Raw genomic sequence first — 20,798 nt, forward strand, 5'->3', positions numbered from 1 at the left:
CACCCAAGAGTTTCTTGCATTTCCATTTGACTTGAGATTTCTCCTTGCTCACAATGCCTTTTCTAATGAGAAGAGCAAATGTACTGTCCATTGCATCTGATGACTTGATTTAAAAGGGCTCGTTCTTCAGCTAGAAGAACAGAAATGTTCTGGGTGTTTGGTCACTGACATCTAGGAACAATCTCATCTTCCTTTTTTCTTTTCTTTCTTTTTTTAAAAAAACTCTGTAGAAGTGCAAAGCTCTGAAGAATATATCCAGCTGTTGAAGAAGCTCATTAGGGCACCTACCATACCTCATCAGTATTGGCTTACGCTTCAGTATTTGCTCAAACATTTCTTCAAGCTCTCGCAAACCTCCAGCAAGAATCTTCTGAGTGCAAGAGTACTCTCTGAACTCTTCAGCCCTCTGCTTTTCCGATTCCCAGCAGCCAGGTAAGGTAAAAGGAGAGGAGCATTGCATTTTTGGGTGATCCAAACCTGATGGGTCATTAAACTTATTCTAAGGACACTCGCTCACAGATGCATGTGCACCTTTATGCCCAACAGACACACTGACTTGAGTGTGTATAAGTGAATGTGAGTTTGTTGTGTAGGAGAAAGGTTTCTAATAAAACTCTTCTCTCCTTTCTGTAGCTCTGAGAATACTGAACACCTCATAAAAGTTATAGAAATCTTAATCTCGACGGAGTGGAATGAACGACAGCCTGCACCAGGTAATGCCTTCTGAACTGTTAAAATTCTCGTGGTTCTTTTTTTTTTCCTTTAGAATGGTAGCTTTAGACCTTCTCTGAAGTAACATGAGTTTCTTCTTAGACTCGAGATCCATAAGGTGTTGCCTTGCGATTTACAGAAAAGGGGGGCTGAGCGGTAGTATATACGGTCAACAGCACCTGCATTTCAGTATCCGTGGGTTTTAGGTGATCTTAGTTTTAGGTGAGAGTTGTTGGGAGACCTCGCCCTGTCCCTCAGTTTTGATGCTTCCAGTTGTTGCATGAATTATGGAGCTCATTTTAGTTGTTGACGTTCTTGTTTTTCTTTCTAATACTTATAAAGTAGGGGATTTATAATTACTATATAATCTGAAGTATTTTGGAATGTGTTTTTTGGAAGCAGGTATGCTGAGAAACGTCTGTCAAAATAAACATTTTCAATAATGCAAGCAGTATGAGACCGGGGTGTTCGCTGCAGCAAGTTGGAGCAGGCCAGACACTTCTTTGAAAGCACCTTGGCATTCAGTTAGCCATTTAACAAAGCAGGAAATGTAGACCATGTTAGCAGTGGGTTTAATTTAAACTGACGTATTTTTTCTTCTGTGGAAAGTCTCAACAAACCCCACTCTGCTGTATACTTGTTAAAAATTAGCCACCAGAAGCTGGTCATTGAGAAGAATGATCAGGGCCCAGTAAGTGAAGTTCAAGTTTCAGGACCAGTAGAGAATGTGACTTGTGGTCTTAATTTATGCCTAGAATTAAAGTAAAACATCATGAATTCACTCTTTATTATAGGTAACTCATGCAAACTACCCAGCTTCTCCCTGTATAAATGGGCATGGGGACCCACGGATGCGCGTGCGGCCACGGGGAATTAAGTCATGCCTTTGTAGGTGCCTCACAGCCTGGCGTGGGGGTTTGCAGCCCGATGGGGCAGACCGAGAGGGACGGGCCTTGGGCTTAGAACCCACCCGTGTGCACGGCAGGATGGGATAGGTATTTGGAAGGGCTCCTGCGGCCGGGCCCAGAATATGGTATCTGGAGGTAAGAGAGGCTGCAGAAACAGTACGTGAGGGCACGTGTGGTATGTTCCAGATGTTCCAGGTCCCAGCCAGCAGCATGTTCAGGGGGGCTCCTCTGAACTGTAGGAGAATGGCAGCAGACACATCGGTCACCAGTGGCCTAGGGCTTTAGTCCAGGGGTGGCCAAAAGGTTTCATCTCACGCGACTCCTCGTTAATAGATTTGGGGACCCTGTGTTGGGGTTCAGAGGCTGCCTTTGGGCTCAATAGGAGAGATTCAGTGGTAGGTCACAAGTACCCTGTGCTGAGGGGACAGGGGGCGGGTGTGAAACATGACAGCTTTCGTGACTGCCCCTCTCCCTCAGCCTAGCCCAAACACCTGGATGGGGAAAGAGGCTGAGTAACAACAAAACAGGACCCTGGGCCAGAGGGCAGAGCCCTGCCTTCCACTTCCTTGTGGTGCGTGCGGTCTGTCTCAGGGACCAGGGACAGCTGAGCCCTGCTTGCAGTGAAGCGCTGAGGGTGGTCCCGGTCTCCTCAGACCCCCCACCCTTCAGGAGATGGGGACACATGGAAGCTTAAAAGCCAGCCTGAGTTTGGTAGATACCCACCAGTGGGAATCCGTATTGGAGTTTAATCAGTCTGACTGGTGAAAACTGGTTAAACGTCCTCATCAGTTTCACTCTAATTCCACCAAAAAAACAATATCAAAAAACTTTATTTTTTTTATTTATTTTTTTTACATTTATCCATTTTCGCTATGGACACTTAAGACTGCCTGCTAGGTCACAGACCCTGCTGCATTCCTCTGCCAAGAAACCGGTGTGCCAGTTTCCAAGGTGGGTTAGTCCCCCGTTGGCCGGGGTGAGTGGTAAACAACGCACTGAATGTTTACTGCTCCCCGTTTATGCAGCCTCCTCAGGAAAATTGCATCTGAGTAATCTCGAAACCCCAGGTTGAGCCATTTTTCCCTTTGTGCGGCATCTCTTAGCTATTCTGAAGAATGTATAGGCTCTTTGGGAGCCAAGAGATACTTCAGGGTATGTCTGACTTGTGGGAAAGGATGGAGGCCCTCGTCCTGAACACCTTTGTATTCAGGAACAGATTCACAAAAGTGATCGGCAGGACACGCCCTTGGGTAGAGAGATGATTCCTTAGGCCTGGTAGGAATCTGACATCTTCCTAGACTCCTCCGTCATTGCCCAGCATGTGCTGTTCCCAGAGCATCTCCAGTGGACGCTCACCCATCCTTCATTGGCAGCAACTTTTTGTCATGAATAGAAACGAGTACTTGCATGATTTGGGGGAAAGAGAGGGAAGCAAGGCTATTACGGGATAGACGGACATCTTTGGTAGCTTTTAACCTGCTAGAACTATGAAATGATAGGCAAAACTGACGATGTTTGAGGCGATGTGTCAATGCATTTACGTGAGACCATTAGCACACAGAATCTTAAGTATTAGGTGGTAGGAGGGTGTCTAACTATGAAGAGAATTGTAGAGATGTGGTGGGTGACACGAAGGATGATTGAGTAGATGGAAAAGGCTCGGAGGGAAAAAAATGGGACTTGAAATGGGCTTTGAGGAATTGGTACAGTTTGAAGAGGGGGAGAGGAAACAATATTTCACTTCAAGGAGTTCCAAAGGCTTAGTAAGAATACATTGCAGAGTACAAAAAGGATGGCTTGCTACACTAGATGTTAAGGAGTAAATGTTTTAAATGAAGAGTATCATAAAAGGCATCATTTTTGAGTTGAAAGCTTTGTCCCGCTCTTCCTTTGCTCCTAAGGAGACGGAAGCGCCCCCAGAAGTTGAGAGCATCCCTTGGTGCTGACCAAGCAGTGTGAGCCAGAAACGGGTCACCTGTGCTGCAGCTGCTGCCTGGGGTTTGGGGGGGAACCTTCATGAGCAGTGGGGCTGCATGTCATGTCCGTTCCAAAGTCCTCTGAAGTTTCCAGTACAAGCCACATGCGGTGAAGAACCCCAGGGCAGTTTTTACAGAATCACCCCACAGAGTCTCCAGTCGATCTGGGTTTGAATCAGCTCTTGCTACTTATTTATTTGCTGAGTTCCTAGCAAGTAACTCAGCCTTTCCAAACTGTGTTCTAATCTGGGAAATAGAAATAATGCCTCTCCCCGGGATGGGTGTGAGATTTGAAGGAGGTGATAAGTACTGCACCTCAGGACCCACAGCCCGTCTCTACCATCGCTCAACTCTGGGTTTTGACCCACCTTCCAGAGGGGACCCCCTTCTGCAGCTCCCAGCACCTCGCTGCCGTCAAGCCCTTCTCGCCCCTGAGCCCATGCTGCCAGCCAGCCAGCCAGCCCAGCTGGGCCTCTAGGCGCCTGTGCGGGTTTCCCTGCTAATCTGCAAAAGACACACTCACTGAGCAGGTGCTGCTCCGTGGGTGCATTGCCTGGCGGGAGCAAGGTTCCTTACTGAGTATCATGCCCTTTCCCCTGTGTGTGGCCTGGTGGGTGGAGGCACCTGGGTTTCAGCAGCAGCTCCCCCGGCCACGTGGTTCTGTGCAGTGCACAGAATGCACAACCACACAGAGCAGCGCATAGCAGTGCCGTCGACTTCATCTCACAGGTAGGTCGTGTCCCTGCCCGAGGTAACAGTGATCATGCCATTCAGTAGGTTTATGCCCATAAGACCTGGTCCTCTTAAACTTAGCTTATTCTCTAGTTTTTCCTGTTATTTTCTGCTCAGCTGCGTCGTTCCTCAAGGACACAGGCTGCTTCTCCCATTGAGCTCCTCCTAGCAGTGAGCGAAAGCAAAAGATAACAATCATCCAAATGAATTTTTGAAATTTCTTTGACAAACTAACCAACTTTCAAAGAACTTTGGCACACCCACTCATTTAAAGCATCCAGCAACCCATGAAGCAAGCATCTTCCCTCTGTGGAGGGAAACTAACGTTTGAAAGGTTAAACACAGAGTCACGAGGTTCTCAGAACTTGGATAGGTCTGCTGTTCCCTTTGTTACAGAAAGTCTTAAAAATACCGAAAGCTGAACAGCAGGTTTTCTTGAATCATTAGGTGTTCTGTTTACCCTACTGATACTCAGGTAGCTAAAGCAGATTTCTATAGGGCAGCTAAGGTAAAAACAGGACCATTTAACACAGGCTGGCTCTGAATGAAACCCATTCTAAGTGTATTTACATATTTCAGATTTCATGGATATATTCAGAAATATTAATGCAGCATAATTGAAGTCTAATATTGCACCCTCAAGCCCAGAGTGGAAAATAAATGACTCTTTCTCCCTCCTGCCCTTCTACACCTGTCAGAGTTAATGTTTAACCACTGGCGCATTGCAAAACATTCATCCTGAAGAGCCCGATTCATAAATCTTGTTTTAAATGCTCTGGGCTTGGTTTTCAACCAGGACTAAAGCAAGCACTAAGGTAGAGGGAAATGACTTTCAAAGAGTTTTACTTTTCTCTGATTTATTTTTTATTGGGTTTAAAATGTGGTCTGACATTAGAGGGTTGTTTCAAAGGTGAGAAATGAAACCTTGAAAAAAATGCATATATTTAGATGGATAGGAATAAACAAAGAGGCAGGCCACACTGGGTTATAACGAAAAATAGGAAGTTTTATTGGTGCTCTGATAAAGAAATGTATTTCAGGCTGCATATATATTGATGGGGTATCGGTCAGCTTTTGTTCTCACGGCACAGCCTTCACCTCCAAGGAGGACAGCATCTGAGAGGGAAGGCAGCGCTTCATTCTGCTAAGCAACGGTCACACCTTTTCACATAGTTTGTAGAATGTATCCTATGGAAATCTGGGTTTACTTATAAATTCAAGTGAACCTTTTCCTTCGTGCAGTGTCAGAGCACTGGATGTAGACTAAAGAATTTGCATCATACTGAAAGGCCCTCTGTCCTAATTTGTCTTAAGTTAAAATTATGAAGGGAGGCATTCATTTAACCCTTGAAAATTTTGGTTCTTTATTTTTTTTTTCTTTTCACTGCAGTTTTTTTTTTTTTTTTTTTTTTAAGAAGCTGTGTGGTATGAAAGCTGGTTGGGGGAACACTCACTATCTGAAGTCGATTTGCACAGTGTGAGAGTGTTAGTCTGTACCTTTCGAACATATTTGCACAATTTAAGGATATTCTCTGCCTTGATCACACCTCCTGAGAAACAGAATGTGGCTTGTTTTCACCCCTGATATTGAGCTTTACAGAACTTTGAGGAAAGGACACGTAGTAAGACGTACCGTTTCGAAGAATCCAGAGGTGAAGTTAGTTTTCAAGTATGTGTTAAGTTCTCCAGTGTGGCTGAGTGTTTGGGTCTCAGATACATGCTGAAATTAAAAGACAGCTTTTTTTTTTCCTTTTTTTTTTGAAAAGCATTTCCTACATGGGCATGACATCTGTACTTTTGATGTATTAGTTATTTGAAATGAATCCTAGGTTTTAATTTGTGTGACATTTTGGGCATAGGGGGAAAAGCCATGAGCCACGCAGGAGGTTGAGCATTTTCTCCCAAGGAGAAGGTACTGATTCTGTTCTACCAGCAGAGGGCTCCCTTTTTAAGCTAATGAAGAAGCGCGGCCACTTGCCCATCACTTTTCAAAGCCTAAAACTGAATGGGCAAAGGACTCCGCTCACACTTTCCGTGATATTCTAGAACCTCTATGGTAGAGGATCATACGTATTGTGAAAACCTTGCAGCAAAGTTTTCTAATCTGTTTTAAGACTTGCTTTCTCTAAGTTGAGGTTGTACTGCTTTCCAGTGGACGGTTTTGCTTCTGAGATGGAAAACACTCTAGAAAATGGGATCATCTTGGAAGGTTTGGACATGAAACATCATGTAAGTTCAGACAGGTGTGCTTTAGAGACAGATGTTTCCTTGGTTTCTGGCTTTAGAAAGACAGTTTTTAAAAGCAGGGCTGGAATCTACAGCTGAGGGTGCAAGGGTGTTTTCAGAACAGACCGAACATCTCTGTGATCAGCAGGCAGGAGCTGGAAGATTCACCTAGAGACTCTTCCTTTCCATCAGGAAGTAGGTTTTATGTGCTCTTTCGGTGGCACCAAAGGAAAGTTTGTAAGTCCACTTTTATTGTGAGGTCGGTGCAGGTAACCCTCAAGCTGGGCCTGCCCGTGTGCGGTTGATGTTAACACCTAGCTCTTCCTTGAGCTCTGCATGGGACCATGGGTCACCCTCCTAGGCAGAGTCCGAGGGTAAATAAGATAGAACCATGTTCCTTTATGGGGAATTAGAAGGTAGTTAAAAAAAAAAAATACAAGTAAGCTAAAAATAGCAAACAGAAGAAGTTTTGTTCTAGGTGTGAAATTTTTACATGTGGCCTAAGAGTAATTAACTTCGGTTTCACTTGTTAATGTTAACTTTCTCTGGCAGAAGGAAGTGAAGACCTGGGCCAGTGGGTGGAGAAAAAGGGAGTTTAGGACCAGACACCTGAAGGCTGGTGGTGGTGGTTCTTGCCTTGATCTCTTACAAACCACTGCACATCAGGACTATGTGTGTGTGTGTGTGTGTGTATGTGTAGCCCGAGGGATTTGCTTGAAGTGCTCTTTAGATTACTTTCTGGTTTTAGCGTGAGCGATTCTGTGATTTTACATTGTGATGGTTCTGGAGCTATTAGGAAAGCTGTCCATCTTAGGCTGATGGGAGTGAACATTGGCGTAGCTCAAACTTTGGTCCGGTGCCTGGCAAGTTTCTCAGGGGGCAGAGGTGCCCTGGGAAGGCCTCCCGTCCTTCTGGGCTCTCTTCCTTTGCGGCGGGCAGCAGTCACGTGGGCGCCGGGCAGACACACCTTTTCATTATCAAGACAGCCCTGTGGCCAATTAAATGTGAGTTGCCCTCGGGCCCATACAGGCGCCTGCAGCGTGGGCTCCTGCCGAGCCTTCCCGGGATCCCCCCCCCCCGCCCCCGCCCCGGGCCGCGCGCCCCCGGGGGGCAGTCCCGGGCCACCTGCGGGGCTGCGTGTGTGAGCGCGTGGGAGGCGCGGAGTTCTGGGCCGTTCGGGAGGTTCAGGCCTTTACAAGCAGGGCTTTGATTCTATTTTTGCTGAACTAGCTCCGCCGCTTCCTGTGTCTGGCCGCGCAGCGCCTGCTCCTCGGGGCCGCAGCCGGGCAGGGAGCGCGTGTCCGGGCTCCTCCGTTAGGGCCACTTGTTAGCCCGTGACAACTTTGACTTTGCCTCGGGCTCCCCCCCCCCCCCCTCGAAATCCCGAGCTCAGCAAATATTTGAACCTGCCCGGGTTAATGATGAAGCCGTGATCGTTATCTGCGAGCGGTGCGCCGGCCCCTCTCCCTCCGCCGCGCAGCGTCCCTGCAGCAAGCGCGGTCCCGGTGCCGGGTCCCCAGCCCGCCCCGCCCGCTCCGGGTCCCAGCCCGCGCCCCCGCCGCCCCCGCCGCCCACGGAGCGCCCCGAGCCGGCCTCGGGAGCGGGGAGCCGCGGGGGGAGCGAGGCTGCTGCCGGCGCCGGCCCCGCCGCGGGAACTGCAGACATGCACAACCTGCAAAGTAAGTTGCCCGGAGCCCCCCCCGCCCCCCCCTCCCCGCTCCGTGCACGCGCGCAGCCGACCTCGCGGGTGTGCGTGAGCCGGAGTCCCATCAGGTGCCGCCTGCGGAGGGCAGATAAGAGCCCGGCGGAGACACTCCTCCCCGCGGGGGCTCGGCGGGGGGCGGCCACGGGTACCGGGGAAGGGGCGCGCTTGCAGAGTGCTCGGCGTGGACCTTGGTGCCGGGCCAGGCGGCTCGGGAGACGTGGAAAATCACCTGTCTCCCCGCGCTCCTCCCGGGCGGCTTGCCCCGGGGTCCAGCGGCGCGACCGCGCTGTGCCGCGGGCCCCAAAGGCAGGGGGTGACCCTCTGGGCTGTGAGCCTGCCCCTGGCTGCTTTGGGGGGACGAGGACACATTTGCGTTCAGCAGGAAAAAAAATTTTTTTTTTTCTGAACCTTCCTGAGGACAGATCCCACCACCCCTTGGACCTGTGTGTGTGTGTATGTGTGTGTGTGTGTGTGTGCGCGCGCGCGCCTGTCATTTTGAGTTTAGGAATAGCAAAGTGTCCCCGGGAGCGGGCTGCAGGGGTTGGGTTGAGCCTGCCTTCCTCATTAATGGGGAAGATGAATTGGACCAGACGGGACACAAGTGAACGGAGCTCAGAGAATGCCTTGCTCTGCTCCACTCTTTTCCATGATTTATACGGTAGGTGGGAAGAGCCCGTTGACAATGGGAAGCGTACATTAGGCTCTAGTGAGGGTGGCAGGATTATATGCAGAAGAGCTTTAAGGAACTAAAATTAACAGATTTATAGGGGAATTGATTTCTTTACTTTACATATTTGCCAACCGGGATTAACAGTCCCCAGAGTGAGGCATTTGAGATGGAGGGAGAGAAAAAAAAAAAAACTCAGAGTGATTACATCACTCCCCCCCCCCCCCCCCCCGCAGCATTAAGCCCATCTTCAGACTTCTGGTGCTGCTGGTGAGAAAGAGTTTGCAAATATCATTGCTTCCTCTACCCTCCTTTCTGAGGTACAGCCTCTTTCTCTCTGGAAGTTATAACTTACCTTGACTGGACTTTGAATTAGTAACATTAAATTTCTGCAGATAATATACACATCTTCATTCCTGTTAAGATTTTTCCATCATTAGCCCTTAAGGTTTAGTTTTTACCATGTTTGGTAGAAGGAGATTTTTCTTTCAATTGTGCTTTCTCCTGTGGTACGTTTGTAACAGTGTTTAAGTTCTGGGTTGTCAGTGCATTCTGTAGGAAAGAAATTAAATATCCAGAGTTCTTGATCTCTTCTGCCTTTAATACATACAGGAGGTACTTAAGGACTGGAAAACAGACCTTAAATATGCCATTTCCATGCATTTGTAAGATTTTTAAACCGAGGCATGATCAGGCTCTCTGTAAACCCAGATGCACTGGGGGAGAGGGGAGAAAAAAAAAAAAAGCTACGTGCTGCAGCATATCAGCTTTTGTCAACCTGCCAACAGCGGAGCGTACCATGCTGCAAGGAGTAATAAAAAAGGAATTAGAAAACTCACTGGTGGAGGAGAATAGTCAAATTAAACACCTTTTTGAAACGATGTGCATGTATACATTGCCATTCTAGTAAATGTGGGTTCTCAGTGAGGTTGGGATTGTGTTAGGGCTGGATGTCGAAGAGAAATGATGAAGCAGGAGTGGTCTGGTGACATTTTTCTGACTTGATTGGCTGGGGTGTGTGATGTAATAGGTTACAGTGCAGCCCCTTATAGGTTTTAAAATGAATTCCAAGACACCATTACAAAGAAAGCCGGACTCTTTTCTTATAACTGAGCTCAGCCAAGGAAACTCTCGCACAAATGTACAACACTGTTTGGAATATGGAAGACCTGGATTTAGAATATGCTAAGACAGATATAAATTGTGGCACAGACTTGATGTTTTATATAGAAATGGATCCACCAGGTAATACTGCAGTATTCTTTTAGAAAGCTAGTTAATTTTGTGGCTTTTTTTTTTTTTTTTGACAACTACTGTAACTGATCCTCTTTCGATTTCTCTTGATTAACTTGTTCTAATTTAATAAAAATTAGCTTGATCAGAGCTTGGACATTACATGCTTTGCCTGTAGAAGCAAGCAGGTCAGGCTGTGTGTGGGGAATGCTTTTTCTTACTTGAACAGATAGGAATTGGATTCCAGTTTTTCACTAGTGTCTTTTGTTAATCGAGGTCCTTTGCTATTTGTGGGTTATAGTGTTGTGTGTCGTTCATACTGTTCCTGTAATTAAAATGATGCGTCCTTTGTGCTGCTTTTCTCTTGTGACAGTGGAGGAGGACAGTGTGGTACTTTGCAGTGATAACACTTGGTACTTGAGGGAACATGTAAAACCTAGCAGTGATTGCAACTCAGTCCTAGGTGACCTGAGACTGTTCTAAATCAAATGCCGAGACTTTGCCTGTTCTTATATTAAGATACCGGAATGGGAAAAGGAGTTGGCTTCCCATTATGCAGTCTTCCCCTTTATAAAATATTCTCGATAGACTCCTGAGAGGATTTTTTTTGCATGAAATACTAACCGTCCTTTAAAACTTGTGACTCAGAATTCGGTTACAAACCCTAGCCTCATTTTGCTTCCTCAATTGTAGTCCAGCACTAGCCCTGCTCCCAATTAAGAAATTCAGAAACACTGCAGTCTTTTATTTGTCACCAATTGGTACAGGAATACTGATTTGACATTGAGGAAGAGGGATAGGGTTTTTCTTCACTCTTGGCATAGAGAGAACAATTTATCCAAAAGAATATTAACGTGAATACTTAAAGAGATTTGGGTCACAGATGAGTTTCTTAAAGTGGCTTTTGGCAGGATAGTGCCTGAAATACTAAGATTAGAGAAACCCAATTCCTCCTCTTAAAACATATTGCTTGTAGATGAGTTTTATTACAGCAACAGCATTTGTGGAGGACAGAAACCAAATTTGTCTTTTATAATTAAATAAGAGGAGGAAATTAAAGCCAACCCATGTGGTTTCTCCTGCTCATATGTTCACGGTTTCCTATTTTAGATGGATTTGATCAGGCCTGAAACTTTAATATAACTAGAGCCTAGAAGTAGGAAATGCCGGGACTCTGGATTCACTCTGAAATTCATTCACATGGCCAACCCAGTGTAGTTGTGAATCTGTAAGCTGTTCTCTCCCTTCTCCACTTTCCTTTCTTTTTGATCCATCCTCTGTGAAAGATGTCTTTATTTGTTTAACAAAACGGTCCTGTTTCATAGACTTGTGAATTATTGCTCTATTTCACAGTATTCTCAAGAAACTTAAATTAGACCTAAGTATTCGACTGTAGCTGGTATTTGCAAACAACTTTTTCTTTCTCTTTCATCTGCAGCATTGCCTCCTAAACCACCAAAACCCACCACTGTAGCCAACAACGGTATGAATAACAATATGTCCTTACAAGATGCTGAATGGTACTGGGGAGATATCTCAAGGTAAGGCTACAAACACTCTTTGAGTTTTCGCTCGAGAGAGAGAATTCTAGTTTTAGAGCAAGAAATGCACCAGCATGCTAAGTTCCATTTTTAGGATATCCTCCAACATAAGCATGAAGCATAGTTGGTTGTCTTCCAGGGAAGACCAAAGAGGTCCCAGAGCACTGGGGGGACTGTGGGTGCTGGCTGCCACAGGAAATTAAATCCTCGACAAGTTGTGTTATTTGCAGAAAATGTCAGGGAAGCCCCCAGGGTGATGTGGCACTGTCTAAAGGTGGGGCCCAAAGTCACTTTCTGTTAGGGAGAACTTGTTAGGGTTAATGTTCTTGTCTGAGACACATCTTAAAAGGGCATCTTTATTGGTAGCTTTTTTTGAAGGGGGAGTAAGGAGTCCTTTCAGGGATCGGATCATGTCTTGTTGTGCTCATTTGTCAGTGTGTTTGGTTAAAAAATAAATGAAAACTTTGTCCCGCAGATAGACCATTACTGAAACAGGTAGTTTTTAGGTTTGTCTTTCTGTAATGAGGTGAAATTTGTAACATTTCTATATCAACAATACATGTGATCTGTAGGGGTGGGGGTTGGGGGGGCGATAGAGGAGCTCTGTGTCCTTTGTGTTTAGTTTGCTGTGAAGCTAAATGAAGAATCCTCAAGGTGAGCTTTGTTTTTTTCATTTCAGGGAAGAAGTGAATGAAAAACTTCGAGATACAGCCGATGGGACCTTTTTGGTACGAGATGCATCTACTAAAATGCATGGTGATTATACTCTTACACTAAGGTGAGTCAGGGAAGGTAGCAAAGGTTGAGGTGTGCAAGCAGACATTAAAACACATTTCTTTAGAGAAGACCGTAACGCCCTTACGTCTGTTGTATCCACAGGAAAGGAGGAAATAACAAATTAATCAAAATATTTCACCGAGATGGGAAATATGGCTTCTCTGACCCACTGACCTTCAACTCTGTGGTTGAACTAATAAACCACTACCGGAATGAGTCTCTAGCTCAGTATAACCCCAAACTGGACGTGAAATTACTCTATCCAGTATCCAAATACCAACAGGTAATCGAAACAAAATTCTCCTGTTACAGTATTTAGACAAGATACCTTCACAGCGTTGTGAAGCAGATGAATCCCATGTAATGAGATGTTAATGACTTTTTACTTGTGATCACAAAAGGACGGTTTGATAATGGCTAAAACATTGACTCAATACCTGATCGACTGATGAAGTTCTCTCTCTCTTCCATTCTCTCATTCTTCCAGGATCAGGTTGTCAAAGAGGATAATATTGAAGCTGTAGGGAAAAAATTACATGAATATAACACTCAATTTCAAGAAAAAAGTCGGGAATACGATAGGTTATATGAAGATTATACCCGTACTTCCCAGGTGAGTTTTCTGCGAAAGTCAGTTGACTCTCCAGACTCTTAGTTACTAGAATCTGAGATGTGTCCTTTCAGTTTCAAGAAAAAGGTCAAGTTGAGCTCCTGCTATTGGAAAAGATTCTGTATTTGTAAAACACTGTTGATTATTCATAGCATCTCTAGACCTTTTACATGACCCTTATAGGTTCCAGAATAATAAGTACTTATGATAATTGAAGAGGCTGCTGTGAGTGTCAAGTGGATTTGACGTGATTCCTGAGTGCACTTTTTAGCTCAGAAAACTCGTCTAACCTCTGACATGGAGATGGGACCGTTAGGCCCCGTCATAAAGAAGCAGAGGCTCCCTTTAAGTGTTTTCCTAGAGGCTTAATCTTCTCGAGGCCGCGATGTATCTAGGACCACCAGAGGGAGTAGAAGGCAACGTGGATTCCCTAAAATTGCTGATAAAGGGGAATGGCTTTTAAAACAGTGAAAAGTATAGGAGATTGTCAGGCAGTCTTCTTTCAGAGACTGGGAACATTCCCAAAGGAAATGTGAGCTTCTGTGATACTATTTTAATGGGTTTTATGAATTAGAGGCCTCGCTTGCTTACCAGAGGACTTCCATGCTAGATAGTAATAGCATCCGATGTCCCGACAGCGTCTCACAGTAACACCTCATCTGTCCAGTGACAGGTATGACATTGTCTTATTAACCATTGTGTTGTAGGAAATTCAAATGAAGAGAACAGCTATTGAAGCATTTAATGAAACCATAAAAATATTTGAAGAGCAGTGCCAAAGCCAGGAACGGTACAGCAAAGAATACATAGAAAAATTTAAGCGTGAAGGCAACGAAAAAGAAATACAAAGGTTGGTGAACCGGGAGGGTTGTCCTTGTGTGAAAGAGAATCAGAATCCTCTATCAGAATCAGAACTGTGGAAAGGCAATCTTGCTCTCTGTCCTTCGACGAATAATTAAAAACAACAAAACAAAACCACACGACAGCCCGAGGAAGCCTTCTTTACCTGAAGAGGCTGGTGGATAACCCATGCCTTTCTCTCGCCTACAGGATTATGCATAATTATGAAAAGTTAAAGTCCCGAATTAGTGAGATTGTGGACAGTAGAAGGCGCCTGGAGGAAGACCTGAAGAAGCAGGCGGCTGAGTACCGGGAGATCGACAAGCGCATGAACAGCATTAAGCCCGACCTCATTCAGCTGAGGAAGACGAGAGACCAGTACTTGATGTAAGTCCTGGAAGCTGAACCCCCCGTAGCGCCGCCGACGGACGGTTGCCAGAATTAAGGATAAATTAGGAATGAGTTTGCCTCCTCTGTTTTCCAGGTGGTTGACTCAGAAAGGTGTTCGGCAAAAGAAGTTGAATGAGTGGCTGGGCAACGAGAATACGGAAGAGTAAGTACTTACTGCAGGTGGGAGGGAGGCGGCCAAGGACTTTCCTTGTTTGAGGGAAAGGGAGCAATTGGACCAAGTTTGGAAGAGCCCCTATAAACTGTTAAAAAAAAAAAAAAAAAGGCAGAGTTTAGGGAAGGAGGACGCAGCTCTGGTTTTTCCTGACGAGGCTGTCAAGGGACACTGTGTCCTCCACGCAGGCCCTGAACATCTGAAAACTCCCAGTGTGTTTTGGGAACGATTAGGAGTGGGGAGAAGAAAGACAATTACAGTCAGTGTCGCCCTGAAGCTCAAGTATGGGTTTTGTTTGGATTATTTGCACGCTGGCAGTGCTCTTGGTCCGTTTCCTGATCAGAACTGGACAAACAGGACTGGTTGACACCTTCCTCTGGGCCCAGCTACTGCGTCGTAGTTCCTACCTAGAAAAGAGCAGGAGGGTGACTTACTGGCATTCTCTGCCCAGTGAGATCACAGGGCTGGCTGAGCTGGGGGAGAAGGGGGCAGGCCGGGGAAGCTGTGGGTGGGAGGAGGGCGGTGGGCCTGACGCCCCCAGCCTCACCCAGGCCCTCTCCCTCCCGCCTCTCTAGCCAATACTCGCTGGTGGAAGATGATGAGGACCTGCCTCACCACGACGAGAAGACCTGGAACGTGGGCAGTAGCAACAGGAACAAAGCCGAGAACCTTCTACGGGGGAAACGGGACGGCACCTTCCTGGTCCGGGAGAGCAGTAAACAGGGCTGCTACGCTTGCTCCGTGGTGTATGTATCTCCAGCCGCCGTGTGGTCAGCTCAGGGAGAGCAATGGCCAGGCCCTTGTGATGAGGGCCCCTGGGGCATAAGTAGTCTCCAGACGCGAAAGAGAAGTTTTGGATCACTGCTCTCGCTTCAGAAAAGCGAGTGTCCTCTAGGAAGGAAAAGGTTCTAAAAATACACCACCTTCCCTGAGCTCCCTTCCACTTAAGCAGAGCAATCATCCCAGACGCAGTCAGGACTTCTGGGCCCAGAGGACAGGAGAACAGAGGATAAATGCAAAGTTAAGGGCAGGCCAGCCTGAAAGACTCCTATGGATGCTTGGAGGAAGAGCGCAGCCCCCCAGCCCCACCTGCCAGCACATACATGCATGCGGTAGCCTGTCTGTCAAGGCCACCATGTTCGATTTCTCCCATTTTAAAGATGCAAAGACAGTGGCTCCGTGAGGCTGGGTTCCGGGCGCAGGTGGCTCAGCCGCTAAGTGCCCCCCGGGGGTCCTGCCCTGGTGCAGGACCAGCTCACGAGGCATTTGTTCTCTCTCCTTCTCTCGCCCCCGCAGGGTGGACGGCGAGGTCAAGCATTGCGTCATCAACAAAACGGCCACTGGCTACGGCTTTGCCGAGCCCTATAACCTGTACAGCTCCCTGAAAGAACTGGTGCTCCATTACCAACACACCTCCCTGGTGCAGCACAACGACTCTCTCAACGTCACACTAGCCTACCCGGTATATGCACAGCAGAGGCGATGAAGCGCTTGGCCTCGGATCCTTCTCCTGAAGTGCAGCCACCCTGAGGCCTCTGGAAAGCACAGGGCTCCTCTCCAGCCTGACCTGTAATTGAGCTGCGGAAACGAAGCCGTCTGCCTGCAGATGGGACTCGAGCTTCCGACGACCACAGAGTAGAGGGGGAGACACGCAGCCCAGCACCGTGCGGTGACCATAACGTTTCTACTCTGGAGTGCTTGTCCTTACTTTAGTTTTTTTTTTTTTTTTTTAACCCCGGTTTTTTCGGGGGGGTTGGGGCGGGGGTTTAATTTAAGCCACAACAACCCACCACACAAAGAGAAAAAGAAATGCAAAAATCTCTGCGTGCAGGGACAAAGAGGCCTTTAACCATGGTGCTTGTTAATGCTTTCTGAAGCTTTACCAGCTCAAAGTTGGGACCTTGTAGACCAGAGGGTGGACGGGCTCCAGAGCCCCGGCCTGGGAGCACTCGAGCCGGGCTGGTTGAGCCTGGGGGTTGCTGTGCACGGTGGACCCAGACACGTCGCACTGTGGATTATTTCATTTTCTAACAAATGAACGATATGTAGCAGAAAGGCGCTTTGGCTCACAAGAGACGTTTTGGGAGAACGTCGTCGGCTCGCGTACGTTCAGAGGAGGAGAATCTGTTGTAGCGGAGTGCCAGAAAGTGTGGTGTTTAAAACTTTAAAAACAACCCCACCAACAGAAAAAAACAGAGCTTGGACAATAGGACTTTCAATGACCTTCATTATATAAAATATGTACATAACAATGGATGACTGACTATCAAATAGATGGATTTGTATCAATACCAAATAGCTTCTTTTTCGTTTTGCTGAAGGCTAAATTCACAGTGCTATGCAATTCTTGTCGTTATCTCAGTTTTAAATGTACCTTCAGAATAAGCTTCCCCCACCCCAGTTTTTGTTGCTTGAAAATACCGTGTCTCTGATTCTTTTGGTTGTTGTTATTCGTTTGTGATTCTTTCCCTTTTTTTTTTAAATGTACAGGATGCCAGTAAAAAAAAAAAATGGCTTCAGAATTAAAACTATGAAATATTTTACAGTTTTTCTTGTACAAAGTACTTGGCGATTAGCCCAAGGTTAAAAAGTTCATAACAGATTTTTTTTTTTTTGGACTAAATGTTTTGTTGGGCAGTGCCTGATAAGCTTCAAAGCTGCTTTATTCAATAAAAAAAAAAGAGAAAGATATATAAATATGACAAAGTATCGCTGAGTTCAACAATGTTGTTTTAAGACTCAAAATACGGTACCTGGTAATGTCTGTTTCATGAAGAATTGTGAACTTCTTGAATCTTGGGGGGGATGCAGCAAAGGGATGTACAGGCGGGTGGAGGGAGGGTGGCGGGATGGTAATGCACTTTCTCATGACTACAGAGAAGGGAGTAACTTCTAACTTCAGTCTTTTCCCACTTGGATCTGCTAGTTATCCTACATCCCTGACAAGCACGGACCCGCTGCGGCGGCAGGTCAGATACTTTAGGTCTTAGGGAGACAAAGCCAGCCTCGCGGGGCCAGGGGTCCCCACCGTTGTTTGGAACACTGATGTCAAGGTAGAGCCGCTGCCTTGAGAACACGCGTCTCTAACACTAGACGGCCCATCACAACCAATAAATGTTCATTTCAGGAAGCGCACGATCTGAAAAAATATTTTCCTCTGCACGTGTTTCACGTGCCTGCTCTTTTCCATTCAACTGAGATCATGGAGCAAACACACACGGATCGTAGCTGCTGCTGCTGCTGGGCTAGGCTGGGCTGTGGAGAGCTCGCTCGAGTCACGGCCGTTGGAGGAACCCTAACCGCCCCTGCAGGTCACCCGAGTCATTAACCGTACGTGCCCCCGCTGCTGTGGGGGAGAGGCAGGCCTCTTAGGGCCTCCCCTCGTGTGGGGCAGGAGGCAGCCGTCTCTCCCCGGCTTAACATAACCCATGTGGTGCAAACTGGCCGTGAGGCGGGAGCAACCGAACAGCAGTGTGGACAGGCCCAAGCCTGGGAGGGGGCAGTGGGATCTTAGGACCGCAGCTCTCCTCTGCCAGGGCTGACGCAGCCGCGGCTTTATCTCAGATACTGCGGGGAGGGCTGCTTTGTTTGGGTTTTCAATGTAGTTGCTCTTAAAAATTCCTCGGAAATAGCCTAGCAGCTGACTTAATCCACCGCAGAATGTTTTTTTTTTTTTTTCTTTACATTATTCTCTTCGTATCAAGCGCAAGAACCGGTCTTACAGCCAGACTGTCAGCCCTGAAGCCTGACTGTACTGATCTGTCTCCCTCTCATCTCCACACGGCCGAGGATTTCCCTGGTTGTGTAGTCCGTAAGTGTCAACTTTTGAAACTGTCCTTTCACTTCACACGGAAGCCCAGCGATGCTCTGATAGTAGCTTATGAACCAGCCTTATGCTGGTGGGAGGTTTTTTTGTTTTTGTTTTTGTTTTTTGTTTTTTTTGGTAGCCCATCCACACATGCTATTAACTCTGATTTTCATTGAGCATCTAAAGTATAAGATCTAAGATGTTTCATGCAAAGATAGTCTTATTAACGTTTTTTGGTTTGACACTCTTCCCCCAAGGTGGTGTGGTGTTCAGGCACCTGCCTTATTTTTGCATTTTGCAAACATAAAAATGCAAGTGGGTTTCTCTCAACAGCGAAGGCAGGATGCTTTGTTCCCTTTTACAGCGAGTGACCCCGAAGCTCTGATGTTAGGCCTCCGCCATGTGCCACTCTGAGTGCGGGTAGCGTGCCCACCGCATTCGTCCTTCTAGGTGTTTGACCAGGAGGGATCTTCGGGTTCAGTCAGTCATCTCCTAATAACACCAAGTGGCTGGTGAGTAAGAAGGGACACAGCAGAGGCACTCCTGATAACTGCTCTCATGCAGGCATCCATCCTCCCCACCCACGGTAGCATCCTCCACAGAAAAGCCAGAAGGCAAACGAGCTGCAGCAAGGCTCTGAGGGGGCTGTACCCTGGGAGCTCTGAGACCCAGTACTACACCCAAGAGAAAAATCCTAACCCCACGAGAAGGCAAAAAGCATGTTGTTTGCGACATCTGACCAGTTCGCGGCCCTTGAGCTATGTATATATGTATATGTGCATGGACTGTTTCCAGTACACCTTTCAGCCAAAACAGATCCACAGTCGTTGAGTTCAAGTACACAACCAGCACATGTCTAGTACAATTCTTGTGGATGTGTATGGGTGGGTTTTTTTTTTTTTTCCCTTTGAAGTGGCTTTGTTTTGTCTTCTAAAGGTGAACCTTTGCAAGTGAAGCGAGAAGTTCATAATTCTTTGGCTTTTCCCTGCTTTGTAAAGTTCCTCCTCTGGGTGAGCTGGTCTGGATGACTCGCTTAGCTTGGAAATCCTCATTTTCAGTGTGTCGAGTCGAAATGTGTTTGTGTGAGCTGTCACTGTGGGGAACCAAGTGCTTTGTCACATAGCTGGTTATGGCCTAGTAACGTGTTTGGGAGTCCTACTGATGTTCCTTCGCGGGAGAAAAAGTGCTGGTTTTAACACCTGTGCTTTTGCTATGCATGGTATCTAGTTGGAGAGCCGACCCTGAGAGTTGAGTTCAGGGTCTTCTAAGAAAGGGGCAGTTTAAAGCACAATGCCTCGCATGGGACAGAGTTCGAAATGCCAAATTCTTATTTTTCTACAAATCGGGTTACATAAAGTATTGGTATCATGAGTAGCCAGGGAACAGAATTGGGTTCATTGGCAACACTATCCAACTTCACATTAAACTTGTCACCATGAGATAGCATTAGCTGCCCAGGATGCTGCTATTTAAAAAAAAAAAAAAAAAAAAGGAAAAAAAAAAGAAAAGGCAAAACAAAAAAAAAAACTCATTTATACGTGTGTATTTTTTAAAGCTACAATCTGTTCGATGTTTTTACAAATCTGTTTATATGACATTGTTAAAATAAAAGTTGGTCTTTTGACGAGAGGGAGGATGTCATGATCAGTTGTAATTTTGCCTTTACAAGGCAACTGGGCCGGGGGTGGGGTGGGGGGAGTGCACCTCCTTGACATTTTGTTCAAGCTGTAGATTCAGTGGAGCTACGTCTTGTTTTAAGTTGCTTCAATGCATTGTATTAGGTCTTCAAACAGAATAAAGATTGTTTTGAAACTTAAGTCCTGCGTTGGAATGTCCATCGTGCAGAAGAGAGGCTTCTCAAACGGCTTCTCTCGCCTCGTGCCCGGCCCGTAGCCTCCCCAACCTGGTTTGCATCCCATTAGCCCATTACTCCATTTCTGGAAAGCGAAAGAGACGCTAGGCGGCCCCAAGGAGGATGAGTTAGTGTCACCGGCAACATTTCGCCTGGTCCTTAATGATGAAAACCCGCACCTCTGGGCCATGTCCTGTCAACGCACGTCCCTGCCGCAGGGCCACCGCCTGGCCATCCTTTCCCCCGTCCACACCAGCCACCCCCAGACCTTCAGGATTGTTCTCGACACACTGCGCTCTGTTAAGGCAGCCACTGTCTGTCCCCGGCGGCAGGGCCGGCCACGAGGCCCTGGCCCACGTGCACGAGTGGGACACGGGGTATGACGTGCACTCGGGGAGCTAAACTAGACTCTACACTGAGGTTTCTCTCTGCGGCATCTCGTCGGCATGCACAAACCATTCTTAACGTGAGAGAACTTGCCTATTTGTCTTTATTGCCGAGCACGTTCTGGGCGGGGGGCACCTTGCCTGTATGCGGCACTCGTTGAACACGTGGGGACAGTGAGGGGCCCAGATGGGAAGGCCTGGGCAGTGACGGGAGTGAGGGGCACAGGATGCCAATCTCCACGGCGTGGTGAGGCCAATCCACTT

The 20,798-nt window shown here is 46.9% G+C and overlaps 1 protein-coding gene across 8 annotated transcripts in view; it reads left to right on the forward strand.

Moving 5' to 3' along the window:
• PIK3R1 (phosphoinositide-3-kinase regulatory subunit 1) overlaps positions 1-20,113 on the forward strand; it is a 164,840-nt gene extending 144,727 nt beyond the window's left edge. For 6 of the 8 annotated variants that reach the window (XM_072826696.1, XM_072826691.1, XM_072826693.1 and 3 more), the window contains 11 exons: positions 231-432; positions 634-713; positions 11,597-11,699; positions 12,379-12,477; positions 12,579-12,759; positions 12,964-13,089; positions 13,794-13,936; positions 14,137-14,313; positions 14,411-14,479; positions 15,064-15,234; positions 15,785-20,113. In XM_072826696.1, the coding sequence (XP_072682797.1) occupies positions 231-432; positions 634-713; positions 11,597-11,699; positions 12,379-12,477; positions 12,579-12,759; positions 12,964-13,089; positions 13,794-13,936; positions 14,137-14,313; positions 14,411-14,479; positions 15,064-15,234; positions 15,785-15,974 (1,541 nt within the window). In that variant the 3' untranslated portion in view covers positions 15,975-20,113. Of the gene's footprint in view, positions 1-230; positions 433-633; positions 714-8,172; positions 8,233-9,988; positions 10,171-11,596; positions 11,700-12,378; positions 12,478-12,578; positions 12,760-12,963; positions 13,090-13,793; positions 13,937-14,136; positions 14,314-14,410; positions 14,480-15,063; positions 15,235-15,784 lie in introns of those variants that run through there. The other 2 variants (XM_072826698.1, XM_072826697.1) reach the window with 2 other exon arrangements.
• Positions 20,114-20,798: the final 685 nt, after the last annotated feature.

The sequence above is a fragment of the Canis lupus genome, chromosome 5 (assembly GCF_048164855.1).
Source record: "Canis lupus baileyi chromosome 5, mCanLup2.hap1, whole genome shotgun sequence".
Classification (NCBI taxonomy): domain Eukaryota; kingdom Metazoa; phylum Chordata; class Mammalia; order Carnivora; family Canidae; genus Canis; species Canis lupus.